General features: G+C 37.9%; 1 protein-coding gene across 1 annotated transcript in view; it reads left to right on the top strand.

Annotated features, from left to right (window-relative positions):
• The window catches only part of LOC103590853 (vacuolar protein sorting-associated protein 13B), a gene marked incomplete at both ends in the record, with an annotated part of 498,786 nt that overhangs the window by 283,972 nt on the left and 197,004 nt on the right, over positions 1–17,810 (top strand). Inside the window, one exon of the mRNA XM_008573178.1 lies at positions 1,687–2,374. Coding sequence (XP_008571400.1) covers positions 1,687–2,374 — 688 coding nt within the window. The remainder of the gene's footprint in view (positions 1–1,686; positions 2,375–17,810) is intronic.

The following is a 17,810-nucleotide window of genomic DNA, read 5'->3' as shown; positions in this document are numbered from 1 at the left end:
TTTAAAAGAAAATGGTGTCTTCAAGGAAGAAGGATAAGTTGTTTTTGATTCAAATAGCTAATGCTGGATTTTTCTAACAACGTGTTTTCCTCAAGAGCTATAAAATCAATTAACAAATATTATTTGAAAAATTTTAATAACTATAACATCACTCTCTTGCATTGTTTATTAGTTCTTTAATGTTTTCACAGTGAGCCATAATTAGTGCAGTTTTTTTTGGAAAGGTGTTTGGCAGTATTCAATAACTTTAAACTTTTCCATACTACTTACCTAGTAATTCCACTTTTAGAAGCCTGTTTTAAGGAAATATTACTAGATGTATGTTGGCAAAAATTGAAAACTTGAATGTCCAGTTATTTGGGAGTGATTGAACAAATTGTTCTTGGCACTAAATGAAATATTATGCAGCTTTTGAAAATTGTATTTAGGAAGAGTATATCAGCATGTCAAGAAAATATGTTACAAATTTGTCTCTACATTATGTTTGTAACCATGAAATGGGTGCAGGTAGAGAGAACCTATGCATAGGTAGAGAAAAAAGGCTGAAAGGAAGTACACTATAATATTACCATTAGTTATATTTGGTGGCAAGATGGGGGTAAGGAGCATTTTGGGTTTTTTTTCCTCTCTATTTCTATGGATTTTTCTTTAATGATTCTGTAGGACTTCAATGAAAAAGCAAGTGAAATATCCAGACACTGAATAATAAGTTGCAAACTGATTGTTGAAAGATCTAAGGAGAGCTGAAGATCTTGAAGTAATGCTGCCACAGTGATCATAACTGCTGCTGCTGCCAAATTGTTTTTTACTCTCTACATAGGGAGTCATTGGTGGAAAGTTTGAGAACTAGTAGCCTTTATTGCACAAAGGAGAAATCTACCTTTAAGGTCTTTACTTAGTTACTGACTTGATTTTACTTGATCACTTACATTTACTCTTGTTTCAGGTCTTATTGTAGGGGAGAATAAACATCTTTTTTCAGTGGCATGCATTTATTTTAGTTTACTTTTCTTTGTTCTTCATAATTTAGGACTACTGACTTTTCTCTCTCTTACTAGCCAAAAACCTATATAGAACAGTTTTATAACAAGGGTAAACAACATAATATAAACCACTTCTGCATAAAACAGAATTCCCAACCAACAGTAATGATGATTTGGAAACAGTTTATTGTATTACTTAGAAAATCACTGTATGGGCCGAGCCTGTGGCGCACTCAGGAGAGTGTGGTGCTGGGAGCACAGCAGCGCTCCTGCCGCGGGTTCGGATCCTATATAGGGATGACCAGTGCGCTCACTGGCTGAGCACGGTGCGGCCGGTCTCAAAAAAAAGGACAAAAAAAAAAAGAAAATCACTGTAAAGAATACTAACTAAAATAATTCTTAAAGAGGTATATTTTGAAATATATGGTATTTTGTATTCATTCACTGAAAGAAACTCTGACACTCAAAAAAATGTATTTTAATGATGGAAATGAACATTAGATGCTTTTTCTCAAGTATTTCCTTGGCATTTTAAGGTGAATTGTTTTTTTGGCATGGGAACCTACTTTGTTTTTATTATTACTATGTTACAAGTTATACTAGACTCGTTTTTTACATTCCCTTTTTAACATGTGTCTATAAAATGTTTACATAACACTTGGCATGTAACTAATTTTAAATATTTTATTATTTTTCTTTACAGATCTCTAAACAAGAACAGAAAAAAATGGATATGTTTGATGGAGGCATGGCTGAGACCTCATCTCGCTACAGTGGTGCTCAGGACAGTGGAATTGGCAGTGACAGTGTTAAAATAAGAATAGTACAAATAGAGCAGCACAGTGGTGCCAGTCAGCATCGCATTGCCCGTCCCTCACGCCAGTCATCAATTGTAAAAAATCTAAACTTTATTCCCTTTGACATATTTATTACTGCAAGTAGAATCTCACTGATGACCTATTCCTGTATGGCCTTACCCAAATCGAAGTTACAAGAACAGAAGGATAATGAAAAAACAAGTGAGAGTTCATTAAATCTCCCAGAAGTTGATTCAGATGTTGCTAAGCCCAACCAGGCATGTATTTCCACAGTGACAGCAGATGATCTCTTAAGCAGCAGCGTTTCTTTTCCTTCAGGGAAAAAAATAGGAGTCCTGTCTCTTGAAAGTCTCCATGCGTCCACAAGGTCATCTGCTAGGCAAGCGCTTGGTGTAACTATTGTTCGACAGCCTGGTCGAAGAGGAACCGGTGACTTACAGCTAGAACCTTTTCTGTACTTTATTGTGTCCCAACCTTCCTTGCTTTTGAGTTGTCACCACCGAAAGCAGCGAGTGGAAATATCCATTTTTGATGCTGTGCTTAAAGGGGTAGCCTCTGATTACAAATGTACAGGTAAGAGCCTTCAAACTTACTGGCTAATAATTACTATTATGTAATCAGTTTTATTCCCATAGTTTCAAGATTGATCAAACAGAAAACAGCTGGCAAACCAGACAAGAATTCTTTCCTCTACAGAATATGTAAAGTTCATGTCCCACAGCTGAATCATGTTTAAGTAAATGTTTGAAATGTATTATGGTTTAGCTTTAGTGTTTTTACTGTGCCTCTGAATGTTCTTTTTTTTTTTTTTGTCAGAAGCTGAATGAAACAGGGACTCTTTCTTGGCTATAGAGATGCCTAACAATCTCCAGTGTTTGGGAAGCATAGCTTTTTTTCATGTTAATTACCCATAGGTGTGCTTTTCATGTTAATGCAGCTGTTGAGATAAAAAAAAAAAAGAAAAGAAAGATGAAGTTTATTGTTTTTGTATTCTTTTTGATCTTGCTACCACATCATAATATTAAATATAATTGAGAAGGTTTATTAATAAAGTAAGATGCTTTAAAGATTACTGTCTAGCTAACTGGCACTTAGCTGCCCCACTCATATTTTCCTTACAATCAGAGAGCATCCCATATTATTATAATTATATGAAATTTCTGAAGCTTGTTGCCTGTTGAGACTAGGAAAGTGAGCAGGGGTTGACATTTTTTAAAAGACATATGAGCTGTGAAGTAACAAGGGCCAATGGGGTCAAGAAAGGTATAGTGGGAGACCTTTTCCCTGAGTTAATGTAGATTTAGAGATTTGGCCGCATAAGACTGGAGAGGGTTGCTGGGTCACCTGAAGTATTGAAAGAGGGGTCAAGAAAGGTATAGTGGGAGACCTTTTCCCTGAGTTAATGTAGATTTAGAGATTTGGCCACATAAGACTGGAGAGGGTTGCTGGGTCACCTGAAGTATTGAAAGAGTGCCCTAGAAAGATGAGGTATAGTTCAAGCATTTATTGCTATCAAGTGGTCCCATCTAGCAGGTGGAAGCCAGCAGTGAGGCATTTGGAGAATTTGCATAATCTGGAAGTCAGGCTTATTCATTCTTGGCATTAAGGAGAACAATTTTACACAGTAGTATCCTGGACAGTAGATGGCAGTTGTGGGAATCAAGATTCAGCACAAGGAAGTAGGATCAAAGGAGCTTTAGGCTTTTGCCAAGGTTTAGTGCAAGTCCCCTGCTGTAGAAAGGGGTAACTGGCTTGTTGCTAAGGAGTAAACAAAGGTTAGTTTACCTAGATTGTTTACTGGCCCTCTCTCCAGTGATGTGCTGGAGCTGGCTGGCGCATACTGGCTTGAGAGACCCAATTTTTAGACTTTCAGGAACTTTGCAAGACAGTACTTAAATTTCTGGTTAAACTTAAATCAGCTATGGTGAGAGTATTTATGCCACAGATATTGGCAAATGCTGTCAATCAGCTCTCCTACTCTGAGAGCCATTTGTTAAACATTTACCAGCAACCACTGCCTCCCTTCCTCAAATACGTTCTCATTTACTGAGTACCTATGATGTAGTAGGTACTTTGGGGGCACTGGAGATTAGGGTGGTGCTGGGATAGTGGAATATGTTACATGATTCAAGGACTCATGCCTACATACCTGATGCCTGTTTGGGGGTCTCCTTAGCATTGGCCAAAACTAGATGCAGGATTAGGAGAATAGATCTTTTTTTTTGTCCTTTTTTGTGACTGCACTCAGCCAGTGAGTGCACCGGCCATCCCTATATAGGATCCGAACTCGCGGCGGGAGCACCGCTGCGCTCCCAGTGCCACACTCTCCCGAGTGAGCCACGGGGTCGGCCCTAGGAGAATAAATCTTAATTCCCAGTTATTCCTTAAGTTCATTCAGCTGCAGTCACTTTATACATGGGTGGCTTCAGTGGCCCCTACTAAAAGATATGGAAAAGACAGAGGAAAATAGGAGGGGTAAGGGGCTGATATGAATAGCTATGACATCATTCCATACTTGCGTTGATAAATGTGCAGAAATCACAGAAGATTCATTTTGCTTACTTCAAGCCCAACCTAAGGATACTCTGTATGTGTCCTCAGCCTTTGAAACTGATTGTTAAGCTGAGGCAAGCAAGAGTCCACAGTAATAGAAGAGAACTGCCAATGATGGGGCTTGTTTCAACTTTCCTAAATTGTAAGAGTAGGTCTGCTTCAATCCATTTTATTGATGTACTCCTAAACCACGTTTGTTTTAGTCTGTTTTGTGTTACTATAACAGAACTACCTGAGACTGGGTATTTTATAAAGAAGAGAGGTTTATTCGGCTTACAATTCTGGGACAGCTGCGTCTGGCATGGGCCTCAGGCTGCTTCTACCCATGGTGGAAAGTGGCAGGCAGCTGGTGGGTACAAGCAGATCACATGGCGAGAGGAAACAACAGAAAGGAAGCAAGAGAGAGAACAACAATAGGAAATAATACAAATAAAAACAGAACAACTACTTACATAGCACTTACATTGTATTAGGTGTTAGTAATCTTGAGATGATTTAAAGTATACTTTGCCATTTTATATAAGGGATTTGAAAGTCCATGGATTTTGGTATTCCTGGAGGCTCTGGAACCAACCGTAATAACTTCGTATTTTTTAAGCAACGAGCTCTGGTGGGAACTAATAGAGCGAGAACTCACTCATTAATCCCCCTTCCCCCAGGGAGAGCACTAATCCATTCATGAGGGATCCGCCCCCATGATTCAATCAGTTTCCAACACTGCCACATCGGAGATCAAATTTCCACATGAGTTTTGGAGGTGACAACACATCCAAACTCCATCAGTGTGTTTATACATTTTTGTCTAAGTCTCCGTTCAGCAAACTTATCAGGGCTCATACTAAAGATGTGCATTTGAATTATAATGAATTCTTAGATTAAAATAATAAATTACTTCTTGTTTAAGGGGGAAGAAAACATGTATGTAAACCAATATGGAACCCAATGTCAGTAGATGAAGCTAGAGTGAAGGAAGGTCATGGGCCAGACTTAGTATGGGGGATACATGTGGGAGGAAAAGGGCTTAAATACCTTGTAAGGAGCATTTTCTGCCTAATATTCTTGTGGATGCCTTTCCTTACACAAAATGCATCTACTTGGACACTTACATTATCTCAATGTACATGATTGTGTTTCTTAAAAGTAAATTTAGCAATCTGGGGAAATTGTCAGAGACCCAAAAAAGCAAGTAGTTAAAATACAGTAGCTAAAAATAAAATGCAACTAGCATTTATGTAGTGCTCACTCTGTGCCAGGCATTGTACTAACTGCTCTAAATGCATTATCTCATTTCATCCTAATAACAGCTCTATGGGAAATGTTATATTCCATCTTACAGATGAGGAAACCAGAAAACTAAAGCTTAGAAGAAGTAAAGTAACTTGCCCGAGGTCACAGACCTAGCATTAAATGGAGCTGTAATTCAAAACCAAGATTTACTGGACTACTAAGTCTGGATTCTCAACTTCTATGTATTCCTGGAGAGGAGAGAAAGATGTCAATCCGCAGTTCTCTGAGTCAGCTTTTTCCCACTCCAGGTCATGCAAATGGTTCCTCTCTTAAGTTTCAACTGATGAATTTGTGTGCAGTCATCCCTCAGTATCCTTGAGGGTGGGTTCCAGGATCCCCCTCAGATACCAAAATCTGTGGGTGCTCAAGTCACTTATGTAAAATGGCATAGTAGTTACATATAACCTACATGCATCCTCCCATATACTTTAAATCATCTCTAGATTACTTCTAATATATAATACAACTTAAATGCGGTGTAAATAGTTTTTATACTGTATTTTTTATTGTTGTGTTGTTATTTTTTATTTTATTTTAAAAAATTTTTTCCAAATATTTGCAATCTGTTTGGGTTGAATTCACCCATGTGGAACTTGTGGATATGGAGGTCTGACTATATGTTAAATATGTTCATGATGTGACTACACAGTACAGCATCTCTTGGTAGTATGACAAATGGGTTCAAATTCTAACTCTGTCAATTACAAGATGTGTACCTATCTCATAGAACAATTATGAAAATGAAAAGAGATAATTCATGAATAATTCTGAAAAACTTAGCATTGAGCCTAGCAAGTTGTAGAACCTCATAAATGTTTGCTGCTACTGCTTTAGTTGTTATTACTGTATCACATAAAGATTACTAAATTAGGAAGCCGAAAACCTGGGATTTTATTACTGGCCCTGCCATTAATTAGCAGAGTGGTCTTAGGCAGTTCACTTCTTTGGGTTTCCATTTCCTTAAAATGTGATGATTATAATAGGTATCAACAATGTCTACCTCACTTCTAAAGTTTTCTGTAATTTGGAATTCATTTCCCCACTCTCATCTTTCCAAAAATACTGAAGTTATACTGCTTTGACCTTAGAGAGTAGACATCTGTAAGCCAGTATTGTTTCTGGTTAAAATTTATTTTGACTTGTTTTGAAGATGCAAATTTTCTTTGATATATACAAGAGCACTAATTAGTTTATTCGTTGTTTTAAATACATAAATTTTATTAAATGTTAATGAAATTATTTTTCAGAAACTGATCAGGGAAATTGGTTTTAAATTGGTCCACTTGAGTGAACTATCCCAAGTTCCATTACCAATTTGATTATCCATGAGCATTTCCTATAGCACTTTTTCATCCTGAAGCAAGCCCTGTTCCATGTTCCATTTGAAAGTCCTAAGATAGTAACCTCATGGATAAGAAAAAAAGAGAAAAATATAAATGGCTATAATTTTAACATTTATGGGGAAGAAAGAAGGGAATAGTAAGGCGGGTGGCTAGCTCCATTTCTGAATTCTCAAGTGAAGGAGTTATTGCAGTGTCTGTTAAGTGGAGAAACAAAAAGGGATATCATCAGGAAGCTAACTTCCTAAGAAAAGTCAAGGAAAAGTTAAAGTCATGTAAGTTAAAAGTGAAAGAAGGGGGCCGGCCCGGTGGCGCACTGCTACAGTGCGCCGCTTGAGAGCGCGGCGGCGCTCCTGCCGAGGGTTCGGATCCCACATACAGACCGGTTCCCGCTCACTGGCTGAGCGAGGGGCGGGCGCAGCACCAAGGGTTGCGATCCCGTTGCCGGTCCCGGTCCAGTACGGGCGCGACACTGAGGGTTGCGGTCCATTGCCGGACACGAAAAAAGACAAAAAAAAAGGAAAAAAAATAAAAAAGTAAAAGAAGTAACTAACATGTTATGTCTTTCTACAGTGTTCATACTTTTTCTCTGGACAGTAAAATTAATCCATTTCTATAAAAATGGCTTGGGCCGGCCCAGTGGCGCACTGCTACAGTGCGCCGCTTGGGAGCGTGGCGACTCTCCCGCCGAGGGTTCAGATCCCACATACAGACCGGTTCCCGCTCACTGGCTGAGCGAGGCGTGGGAGCAACACCGAGGGTTGCGATCCCGTTGCTGGTCCCGGTCCGGTACGGGCGCGACACTGAGGGTTGCGGTCCGTTGCCGGACATGAAAAGACAAAAAAAAAAAAAAAAAAAAATGGCTTACCAGCCAATAGCAATTTTAGCACATATGTGCACCTCCAACAATTGTCCCATTTTAACATTTCAGACACAACTGAGGTTGTTATGGAGATACTGGTTTTCTTCTTATTTCGAGAGGACAAAAAGATTTGATTTTAAAAAGGAAAAAAAAAGTTCTAGCACAATGTGGCTTGTACTTGTTTCCTATACAAGTCAAAAACCATTACTACATGTGCTCATGTTCCTTTAATATGAAAATCATATGGAACAAAAAGTAAACAAAAGATTTTGTTCATTCTTTAAAAAGGTTTATCAAGTTTAGAGGGTAATTTTTAAAAAAGGTAAAATCATGGTTCTTATATAAATATAAAATGAACATATGTTCAAGATTTCATTTAGTGAATTAATAAGCAGTTAATTTTACTCATTGGTTGGAACATTACAAAAGAATTCATGCATACGAGACCTCTAAGACCTGGCCATCTCAGAGATTTTTGATTCTAGAATTCATTAAGGTCCTAAAAATAAGAGCCACTTGATTATTGACATTATTCATTGTTAAAGCATGGCTCTGGATGATTCTAGAATGATGGCAGTATTTTTATCATTAAATTAGATTAAGAAGATTTGATTTCACTTGACATATTCTGGAGACTGTAATGAAGACCCTGAAAGCAAATACTAAAAATCCCTCTATCATTGTTGGAATACGGTGTAATATCTCAAGGTGACTACTTTAAATTAATCAATGTGGTTTTTTGGGGGGTTTTTTTGTTTTTTTTCCTTTTTGTCTTTTTTACTGACCGGTAACGGGATCGCAACCCTCGGTGTCGCGCCCGTACCGGGGACCGGCAACGGGATCGCAACCCTCGATGTTGCACCCGCACCGCGCTCAGCCAGTGAGCGGGAACCGGTCTCCACATGAGATCCGAACCCTCGGCGGGAGCGCCTCCATGCTCCCAAGCAGCACACTCTCCAGTGCGCCACCGGGTGGCCCATCAATGTGGTTTTTAAAATCACATTTTCTCTTCTGTCTTATGTAATCACCTGAATTACTACTTTAGAATGAACCTCATCCTTATTGTGCTTTCATTTGTGTGTTCAATCTTTGGGAATGGCTATTCATTCATTCAGTTTGAACACCTATTTATCAGACACGTGCGAGATGCTGAGGAACCAGTAATAAATAAGACCCAGTTTCTGCTTTTCAGGTGCCTTGCTTCATTTAATAACCATACTTATTATGATTAAATATAAAGGTTTAGCAGAATATGTGTCTTCATGTTATGGAGGGCCGTGAAACACTTAAATCAGTTAAGTAAGAGCTGTAACTTCTACTTCTAGAGAAGCAATTTACAAAAGCTAGTATCAGTTGTATGGGATGGTTTAAGGAAAACTGGATACAAAGACTGCTTTTTAAATTTATTTTTTATTAGCAGTAGAGTGAGCTGTAGGTGCAATTCAGAATTTTTAAAATATTCTATTTATCAATTTGCTTTTTGCCTATATTTCTCCGTAATATAGTTTAAGTGATTGCTCTGGGGTTTCCAGTAAACAAGGGATCTTTAAAAAGTTCTTGGAAAGATTCGTATTATCTTTTAATTCCATTTTTCCATGAACTTTATTTTATTTTTTTGTCTTTTTGTCTTTTTTCGTGACCGGCAACGGATCGCAACCCTCAGTGTCGCGCCCGTACCGGACCGGGACCGGCAACGGGATCGCAACCCTCGGTGTTGCCCCCGCTCCTTGCTCAGCCAGTGAGCGGCCGGTCTGTATGTGGGATCCGAACCCTCGGCGGGAGCGCTGCCGCGCTTCCCAAGCGGCGGGTAGTGCGCCACTGGGCCGGCCCTTTTTTTCCATGAACTTTATGAAGTCCCCTTCTGCATGGCCTAATCTTTCACGGTCTACTTAGAGATAATATTTAATCACTTCAAGGAAAATGTGGAAATTTTACTGTCCCCCATTTATGTTGTAACTGTCATAAATACTACATATACATGTATTGGAAACCCTACCATCTAAGATTTTGATCTTTGTTTCAATAATCTTATGTATTTTAAAGAACTGAAGAGGGAAAATATATTCTTTTTATTTTCAGGTATTTACCATGTCTGATACTTTCTTCACTCCTGAAGTTCCACGTTTCCCCCGGTATATTTTCCTTTAACATTAAGAACTTCCTCTTGCATTATTTATTTATTTTTAAATTTTTAGAGCAGAGCTGCTAGCAACAAACTCTCTTAGTTTTCCTTCATCTGAGAGTATCAATTTCCCCCTCTTATTCCTGAAGGATTTTTGCAGGATGTAAAATTCTGGGTTAACACTTCTTTCAGCACTGTGAAGATGTTCCACTGTTTTCTGTCCTCTGTGATTTCTGATGAGGAATCCACCCATGTTTATGCCGGTCTTTGTTTTCATGTATGTAATGTGTTTTCTCTAGCTGTTTTCAGATATTTTTTCTTTATCTTTGGTTTTCTGTATGTTGATTATGATATGTCTGGGCATAGTTCTTTGAATTTATCCCATTGGAGGTTCTCTGAGCTTCTTTGTAAATTTCTGGTTTCTGGTTTTTGTTTTTGTATTTTTACCAATTTCAGAACTTTTTGGCCATTATTTCTTCAAATTTTTTTTCTGCACGCATCTCTTTTTTTGTCTCTTTCTGGGACTCTAATGTTAAGCTTTTTAATATTGTCCTGTAGATCCCTGAGACTCATTTTTTTCCCTCTCTGTTCTTCAGATTGGATCATTTCTATTAAACTTTTCAGTTCTTTAATTTCCATTTGCTTCTTTTTTGTAGTTTCTATCTTTGTGTTGAGAACTTCTATATTTCCATTTATTTCAAGTGTGTTTGCCTTTACCTCATGAAATATAGTTGTAACAGCTGCTTAAAGTTTAAAATGCCCGTGTCACTGCCACCACAGCAGAGCCATCACACTCCGCCTCTATACACACACAGACACTGGGCCCACCCTCAAGGCAAAGCCAGGAGAGGAAAAAGAAAAAGCTGCAGGATTTTCTCCACACTTTTGAAACCATAGGGGACTTAATTTCCAGACAGGATTTTTGTTGGAGGTTTGGCTGTCCCCTTGCCATCATTGTGCTTCACAGCTTAGGGCTCACTCTCAAGTCAAAGTTACAAGAGAAAAGAGAAAAAACAAAAACAAAACAAACTGGGAAAACTGGGAAGCTTACCACCATATTCACAAACTTGACACCCTTCTCCAATCTGTGTTGTTCTTACTTACTTTTCAGTAAATCTCAGATCTTTATTTGCTTTTTGTATTTTTTATAGAGTTTTAAATTGTAACTAGCATGAGATTTAGACTACAGTGAGCTTATTCCAGTTTGGGCTGGTACCAGAAATCCTGAGATTTTAAAATAATAATATTTCCTAGTTCATTAGCCAGGATCTGATTTTCTGAGAAACTTAATACAGGATTTCCTCCAAAAGTGATACTTTTATATCTTTACATCTGTGAGTACAGATCAGCTAAATATGTAATGAATAATTACTGCTCCCAGGGAGTTGTCAGCATTAACTCGATTCTACCTGTGTTACCCCTAAGCAAAGAACATGCCCAAATACTCAAAGGGTGGCAGTGGTGTTCTCTATATGTGTTCCTTAGGGCTTTCCTTTCATATATCGTAAAATCAAGTTAGAAGCAGAAATGCAGAAATGCTGTGAAATTCATTGCCCCTCTTGTCAACCTGCCTTCCTCAGCACATGTAACTGATATATATATATGTATGTATATAATGTATATATATATGTAATTTAAAAATATATACTTATAATTAAATATATGCATATATTTTATCTATACGTATATGTAAAGAATCTAAATTCTATATGAGATTCTACCCAGAATAGATGATAAATAAAATCTCTATATATACCCACATCTATTTTATAAAGCTAAAGTGAAATAAAAATGATGACGGGCCGGCCCGGTGGCGCACTGCTACAGTGCGCCGCTTGGGAGCGCGGTGGCGCTCCCGCCGAGGGTTCGGATCCCACATACAGACCGGTTCCCGCTCACTGGCTGAGCGAGGTGTGGGAGCAACACCGAGGGTTGCGATCCCGTTGCCGGTCCCGGTCCGGTACGGGCGCGACACTGAGGGTTGCGATCCATTGCCGGACACGAAAAAAGACAAAAAGGAAAAAAAAAAATGATGACAATTACTTATGATTTTGAAAGTACTGTTAATAGTGTATAATCCCCAATCTGCATAATTTAGTGATCCTAAATTATGCCGTCTGTATCTGTAAGGTATATATATAGTACTGTTTCACTTCTTAATTTAAAAACTCGCAGATTATTTAAAGACTAAATTTTCTATTTGAATTTCTTTTATGAATATTAATAATCTTCAAATGACTTTACATCTAGCCCAAGTAGATAATACATCTATTAGTTAACAGGTTTCTTTTTAAAATATTAAAATAGTGTGACAATAGGCTTTTCTGTGCTCTTCCCACCTGGAGCAACCTCTAACAGAAATGAAATATTCTGCCAGCACCTTTATGTGTAGCAGCTGTATTATTGGCAGTTCTCATTTAAATAAAGATGAATGTAGTTGTTTTTAACATAATCGTATTAGCTGTGTTTATAAATATTTAAAAATTTGTATTTGCTTTGTTTAAGGTAATGGAGTCCAGATTTGAAATTGCCTCATATCTTGACAATGCAGCCCAAGGCAGCCTCAAAAAGTTGTTTTACTTTTTGTTTGGGGCTTTTTTGTTTGTTTTTGAAGAAATGACTGTGCCATCTGGTCAATTGTGAAGAAGTTGAACCATTCAGAGGGAATTTAACTAATTCCCTACTTCCTTATTATACAGTCAGTCCAGTGTCTTATTGCTCATTAATTGTGCTAGGACGCAACAAAGAAACCAATTGAAAACAACTACTTCTGCCCTCTTGTAACTTCTTTACCTGATTGCAACTTTGCAAACATCAGCTAGACTAAAAAAAATTAAAGTTTATTAGAATGTATCATACTGAAAAAGTAGGTAAAACACTCCTATGTAGGACAGCAACATCCAAGATATCTCTAGTATAGGAAAGTTTCTGCATTTTAAAGTTTTATAAATGCTGCAGATATAACTTAAGGTCCACATAAGAATCAGTCCTGGAATGATCCATTTGAGGAGCTCCATTGAGAGCTCCAGATTTGGAGTTCTGAGTTCTACTCCCAGTTCTGCTACTTACTGCTTGTAACCTTGGGCAAGTTACTTAACCTCTGTAAGCCTCAGTTTCCTTATCAATAATATGGGGATAATATTGGTAGCAACCTCCTAGGATTGTTATGAGGATGAGATGATGTATGTGAAATTCTTAGCTAAGTATGTGGCACAGAGCTCAATGAATGTTAATATGATTGTCGTTGCATTTGTCTTCATTGTTAATATCTTTGTCTATTTTAAAATAGTGGTTGTAGCTGGCCAGATAGCTCAGTTGATTAGGGCATGGTATTATAATACCAAAGTCAAGGGTTCAGATCCCTGTACCAGCCACTTGCCAAAAAAATTAAAAATTAAAAAAATTAAAAAATTAAATAGTGGTTGTAATTTGCCCAAAAGAGATATTAACATTATTTCAGTGCAATCGTATCTATTGTGTAGTTTGAAAATTTTCAGTTACAGTAATGGCTTTTTTACCCTTTCATGAATAGCACTACAGAAAATGTGCCAAAGACATTTGAGTAAACCAAAAGTTGAAAATCATAAACCAGCTTCTTACACCTCATCAATCATATCTTGATTTCATTTAGTTATTGTGACTTTAAGAAAAGGATTAGATTACATGTCTCTTTAGAATTAAAGCTTTTGTTAATGTCCCTGGAAAGGCTTAGAATTAACCTGCAACTTTAATGTCATAATGAGCACAATTTGAATATTTATCTGAAAATTTAGCTGCTGGGAACACTTCTTGCTGCCCAGTAATGAAATGATGGGCACTAGCAAAATAAATCATTGCTTTGATAGGAATTAGCAAGTAAGTTAGACCTCTTAATGAGAGGCACTCCAGTGCATCACTCAGAGAGAATGGTGGTGAGAAGGTTACATAAGAAAGAACCCAGACAGTGAGGAGAAGTAATGTTATATGGGGAAGGGTATTAGAACAGAAATCGGAAAACTTGACTTTTAGTTTGGGTACTAATGCCAAAACTTTTTGATGCAAATAACTAAATTTCTTGGTGTTTTAGTTCCTTATCTCTAAAATGGGTATAAAATATCTGGTTTTTATACTTGAATGGTGTCATCTGAACTTGAAATGAGATGGTACTTATGAAATGCCTTGGAAATACGAAGCATTATTCAACTGTAAGTTGGGACTTCTGTAATTATTAGCAGTAGAAGGGAGAGCTTAATAGACCTTCATTTTTGGACATGAGGAAAAGATTAGTGTCCTGGCCTTTGTGGCACCTGTTTTAATCATCAACATTAACTTAAAATGGTCATTTAAAGGCACTGAATTGGCTTACTGTTACAGAACCCAGACTTTGCATGGAGCAGAAAAGAAGTTTAAGTTGGGATTAAGTTGATCTTCTTTGGATATGTGACTGTATTTTTTACTGGACAGCATTCTGTGTTTACTTGGACTGAATTTTAATCAAATGTTATCCTGTGAAATATCTGAAACTCACATTAGAATTTAACATGCAAACAAAAAAGAGATCAAGAACACCACATAACAGCACAGAAAATAAAAGGAATTCACTGAATTTATATTTCACTTTATTATCTGCTGGTTAGCATCATTAAGTAGAAAGATCATACTTCCTTCTAGCGGGATATGGAAGACTTGATTCTAAAAGTCAGAGTCAAAGGATGGTCAAACATCCAAGTGGCCACTTTAATGCCATCCTCTGCCAGTAGCCCTGGAATTTCAAATCAGGAAATCTCTTGCCCTTCCCGTCATATCTTAGGGAGATGCAGAGTAGCTGCAGAATAACAGAGCATGGAAAAAAATGTTTATGTATTTAGCCAAATGCCTGGATATTCACGAGGAGATGGTGGCACTTACTTTGCATCCAAAGCAATTTAAAATTGGTTTCTCAGTTAATTTTTCTTTCCTGACATTGAATTATTATTGTGTTTTATTGAAATATTATTGAAATATTATTGTGGATCTAGGTTCCTTTACAATTTAATTTTCAGGCTTTATAGGGTCTTCATAGACTACATTTGCTTCTGTGACTACATTAAAAAAAGAACAAGAAGAGAAATACCACATTTTCTCATCCATATGTGGAAGATAAAAAAGTTGATCTTATAGGAGTAGAGAGTAAAATAGTGGCTACTAGAGACTGGTAAGGGGAGGGGGCAGGGGGAGAAGGCGGCTAATAGAAAATTGTAGAGAGATGGAAATAAGATCTAGTGTTCCATATTGCATACAGGTATTGATAGTCAATGCTGTACCCCACAGACATGTACAATCAATTATTTCAATAAAAAGGTTTTTTTAAATGTTAAAAAAGATCTAGTGTTCTATAGCAAATAGGGAGACTACAGTCAGCAACAAATTACTGTATAACTTCATGAAGCTAGTTGAGAGGACTATGAATATTCCCAACAAAAAGGGGTGAGGAATGTTTGAGGTGATAGATATGCTAAATATCCTGATAAGATCATTGTACACTGTATTAAATGTACCTAAATATCACATTGTACTCCATAAATAATACAATTATCATGGGTCACTTAAGGAAAAATTAAAGAGTTAAAAAATAAAAGATAGATGAAAAAGATGGCCATTTAAACTACAGATCATAAAATAAAAATAGAAAAATGTAAGAAACCCAGTAAGCTTGTAGCTTTGCCTTTTACATGTCCCATGGTCAGGAGGTGACTGTTCTGATAGTGACCACTCATTGCAGGGGGTTGTACTTCAAGACATTTATTATAGCCAAAACTAAGCACAAGCATGGCTTCTGACAGAGGTTCCTAGGGACCTTTAACAATGTCAATTTCATAGATAGATGCAAATAGATCTAGTACCATAGGTCCTCCCAAAATGTTTTCCTTTAGATTTTCTACAAACTTGTAGAGTTTGTGTGTTTGTGGCTGGGCATAAGAGGATTAGACTAAAAAACCATCTAGAAACGTCTTGTCTCAATGAATTGAAAAAGAATAAGGGAGAGTAAAGAATCTCTAAGTGCTTGCCTACTACACTGATCCCTCTTTAGGTATTTCTCCCACCCTGCTCTGGTTTGCTGTAAATTCTGCTTGATATTTCTTTAAAAAGAACGCTCTGTGAAATTGAAGTCCTGATGTACTCATCATATTTATATGTAATTATTTAAAAGTCTCATTTCAGTCTCTTCTTTGTATAAAGGTTGATATACCCAGACACCTTTGGAAAAGGAGTCACTACTTTAACTTCTAGGTTAGAAATGGAAGGCAGTCTTTTTGGCTTGCAGATTATTTATTTCCTTGATTCATATGTAGGCCACATCTTTCCAAGGGATGGTAAAGGAGGTAAGAATATAATTTTGATAATTATCAGAACCAAAGTGGAGGGAAGTTGTCGGGTCTGTAATTACTTCTCAGCCAGAAGTAATAATAGGGAAGTGAAATATGTTGACTATTATTTCAAGCCTCAGTAATTATTATTATTTTTTAAATTAAATATAAGTAACCTTACTGGTTTTTAAGACCAGAACTGGGTATAATTTTCGCTAATGAGCAAACTTTTTTATTTTTTACCTTTCCTATTTCTCATATTTTAGGTGGAAGATAAAAGATAATTTTTAAGAATAAAACAAAAAAAACTAGGAAGAATAGACACTTGAAAGACATACCATACACACATACTCACTTTGTTTAGATTTTGGCTGTAAGAAACAAAATAGTCACTGCTGATTGAACTCCTACCATAACAAGTTCAATACAAATCACCTTAAATAATACATCTAATATAATATTCTCAACAGTCCCACAAATTTCGTTTATTATCCTCATTTTGGAAACAAACAAACTGGGACTCAGTGAAGTTAAATTTACCCAGTTAAAGGGACCAGGACTGATACCCAGATTTGACTGCCTCCAAAGTTCATGTTCTTTCATTAATACACCCTTTCTCCCACGTTATATTCTCTCATGTAGAACAAAACCTGAGAAACCTCCACAAAAGTAAAGCTGTAGGTCCTGACTTGGTGACAAACTATATCTCAAACCTCTTCTGTAGGACAGTATCATATCACCTGCCAGTTGTCTCTCAAGAGGTCATCAAAAGTCATTTAAATGCTACATGACAGCCCAGTGTATCTCAGGCCAAAGAGAACCAGTCTCTCTAAGCAGCCATAGACACCAAGTTGTTTCTATGGCAACCTGGGACAGGCCTGAACTCATTAGCTGTGTGTGGGGCTACTGCTAAGCTATGGTTCTTGTCATTTTTTTTTTTCCTTTTTGTCTTTTTACTGACCGGTAACGGGATCGCAACCCTCGGTGTCGCGCCCATACCGGGGACCTGCGATGGGATCGCAACCCTCGGTGTTGCACCTGCACCGCGCTCAGCCAGTGAGCGGGAACCGGTCTCCACATGGGATCCGAACCTTCGGCGGGAGCACCGCCACGCTCCCAAGCGGCGCACTCTCCAGTGCGCCACCGGGCCGGCCTCATTTTTTTAATCCTGTTCATGACGCCAATTGTCTAGCTACATGACCATACTAGTCGTCAGGCTCTTTTTCCTGCCAGTAATCCTGCACCGACTGGGCCGATTGTTGAGCTAGGGCTGGGTCTGGAGCTCCCAGACCCCTCAAGCCCATTCACAGACTGGGTCACAAACCCTTCATACACCACGCTGGGTCACCAGACCCTTCACATGCAGGTCTGTGAGCTAGGTAACTGGCCAAAAGGTCCTTGGAGCCGTAGGTTGGAGAGCATGGCCGCACAGGGCAGATGCCCAAAGCAGACGCCTGCCTTCCTGCTTCACTAAAACTCCTCTCTACCCTCCCTTCCTCCCTCCCTCCCTCCCTCCCTC

This window comes from Galeopterus variegatus, unplaced genomic scaffold (genome assembly GCF_000696425.1).
Source record: "Galeopterus variegatus unplaced genomic scaffold, G_variegatus-3.0.2 Scaffold886, whole genome shotgun sequence".
Taxonomy (NCBI): Eukaryota; Metazoa; Chordata; class Mammalia; order Dermoptera; family Cynocephalidae; genus Galeopterus; species Galeopterus variegatus.
This window is presented reverse-complemented; position numbering and strand designations above follow the sequence as displayed.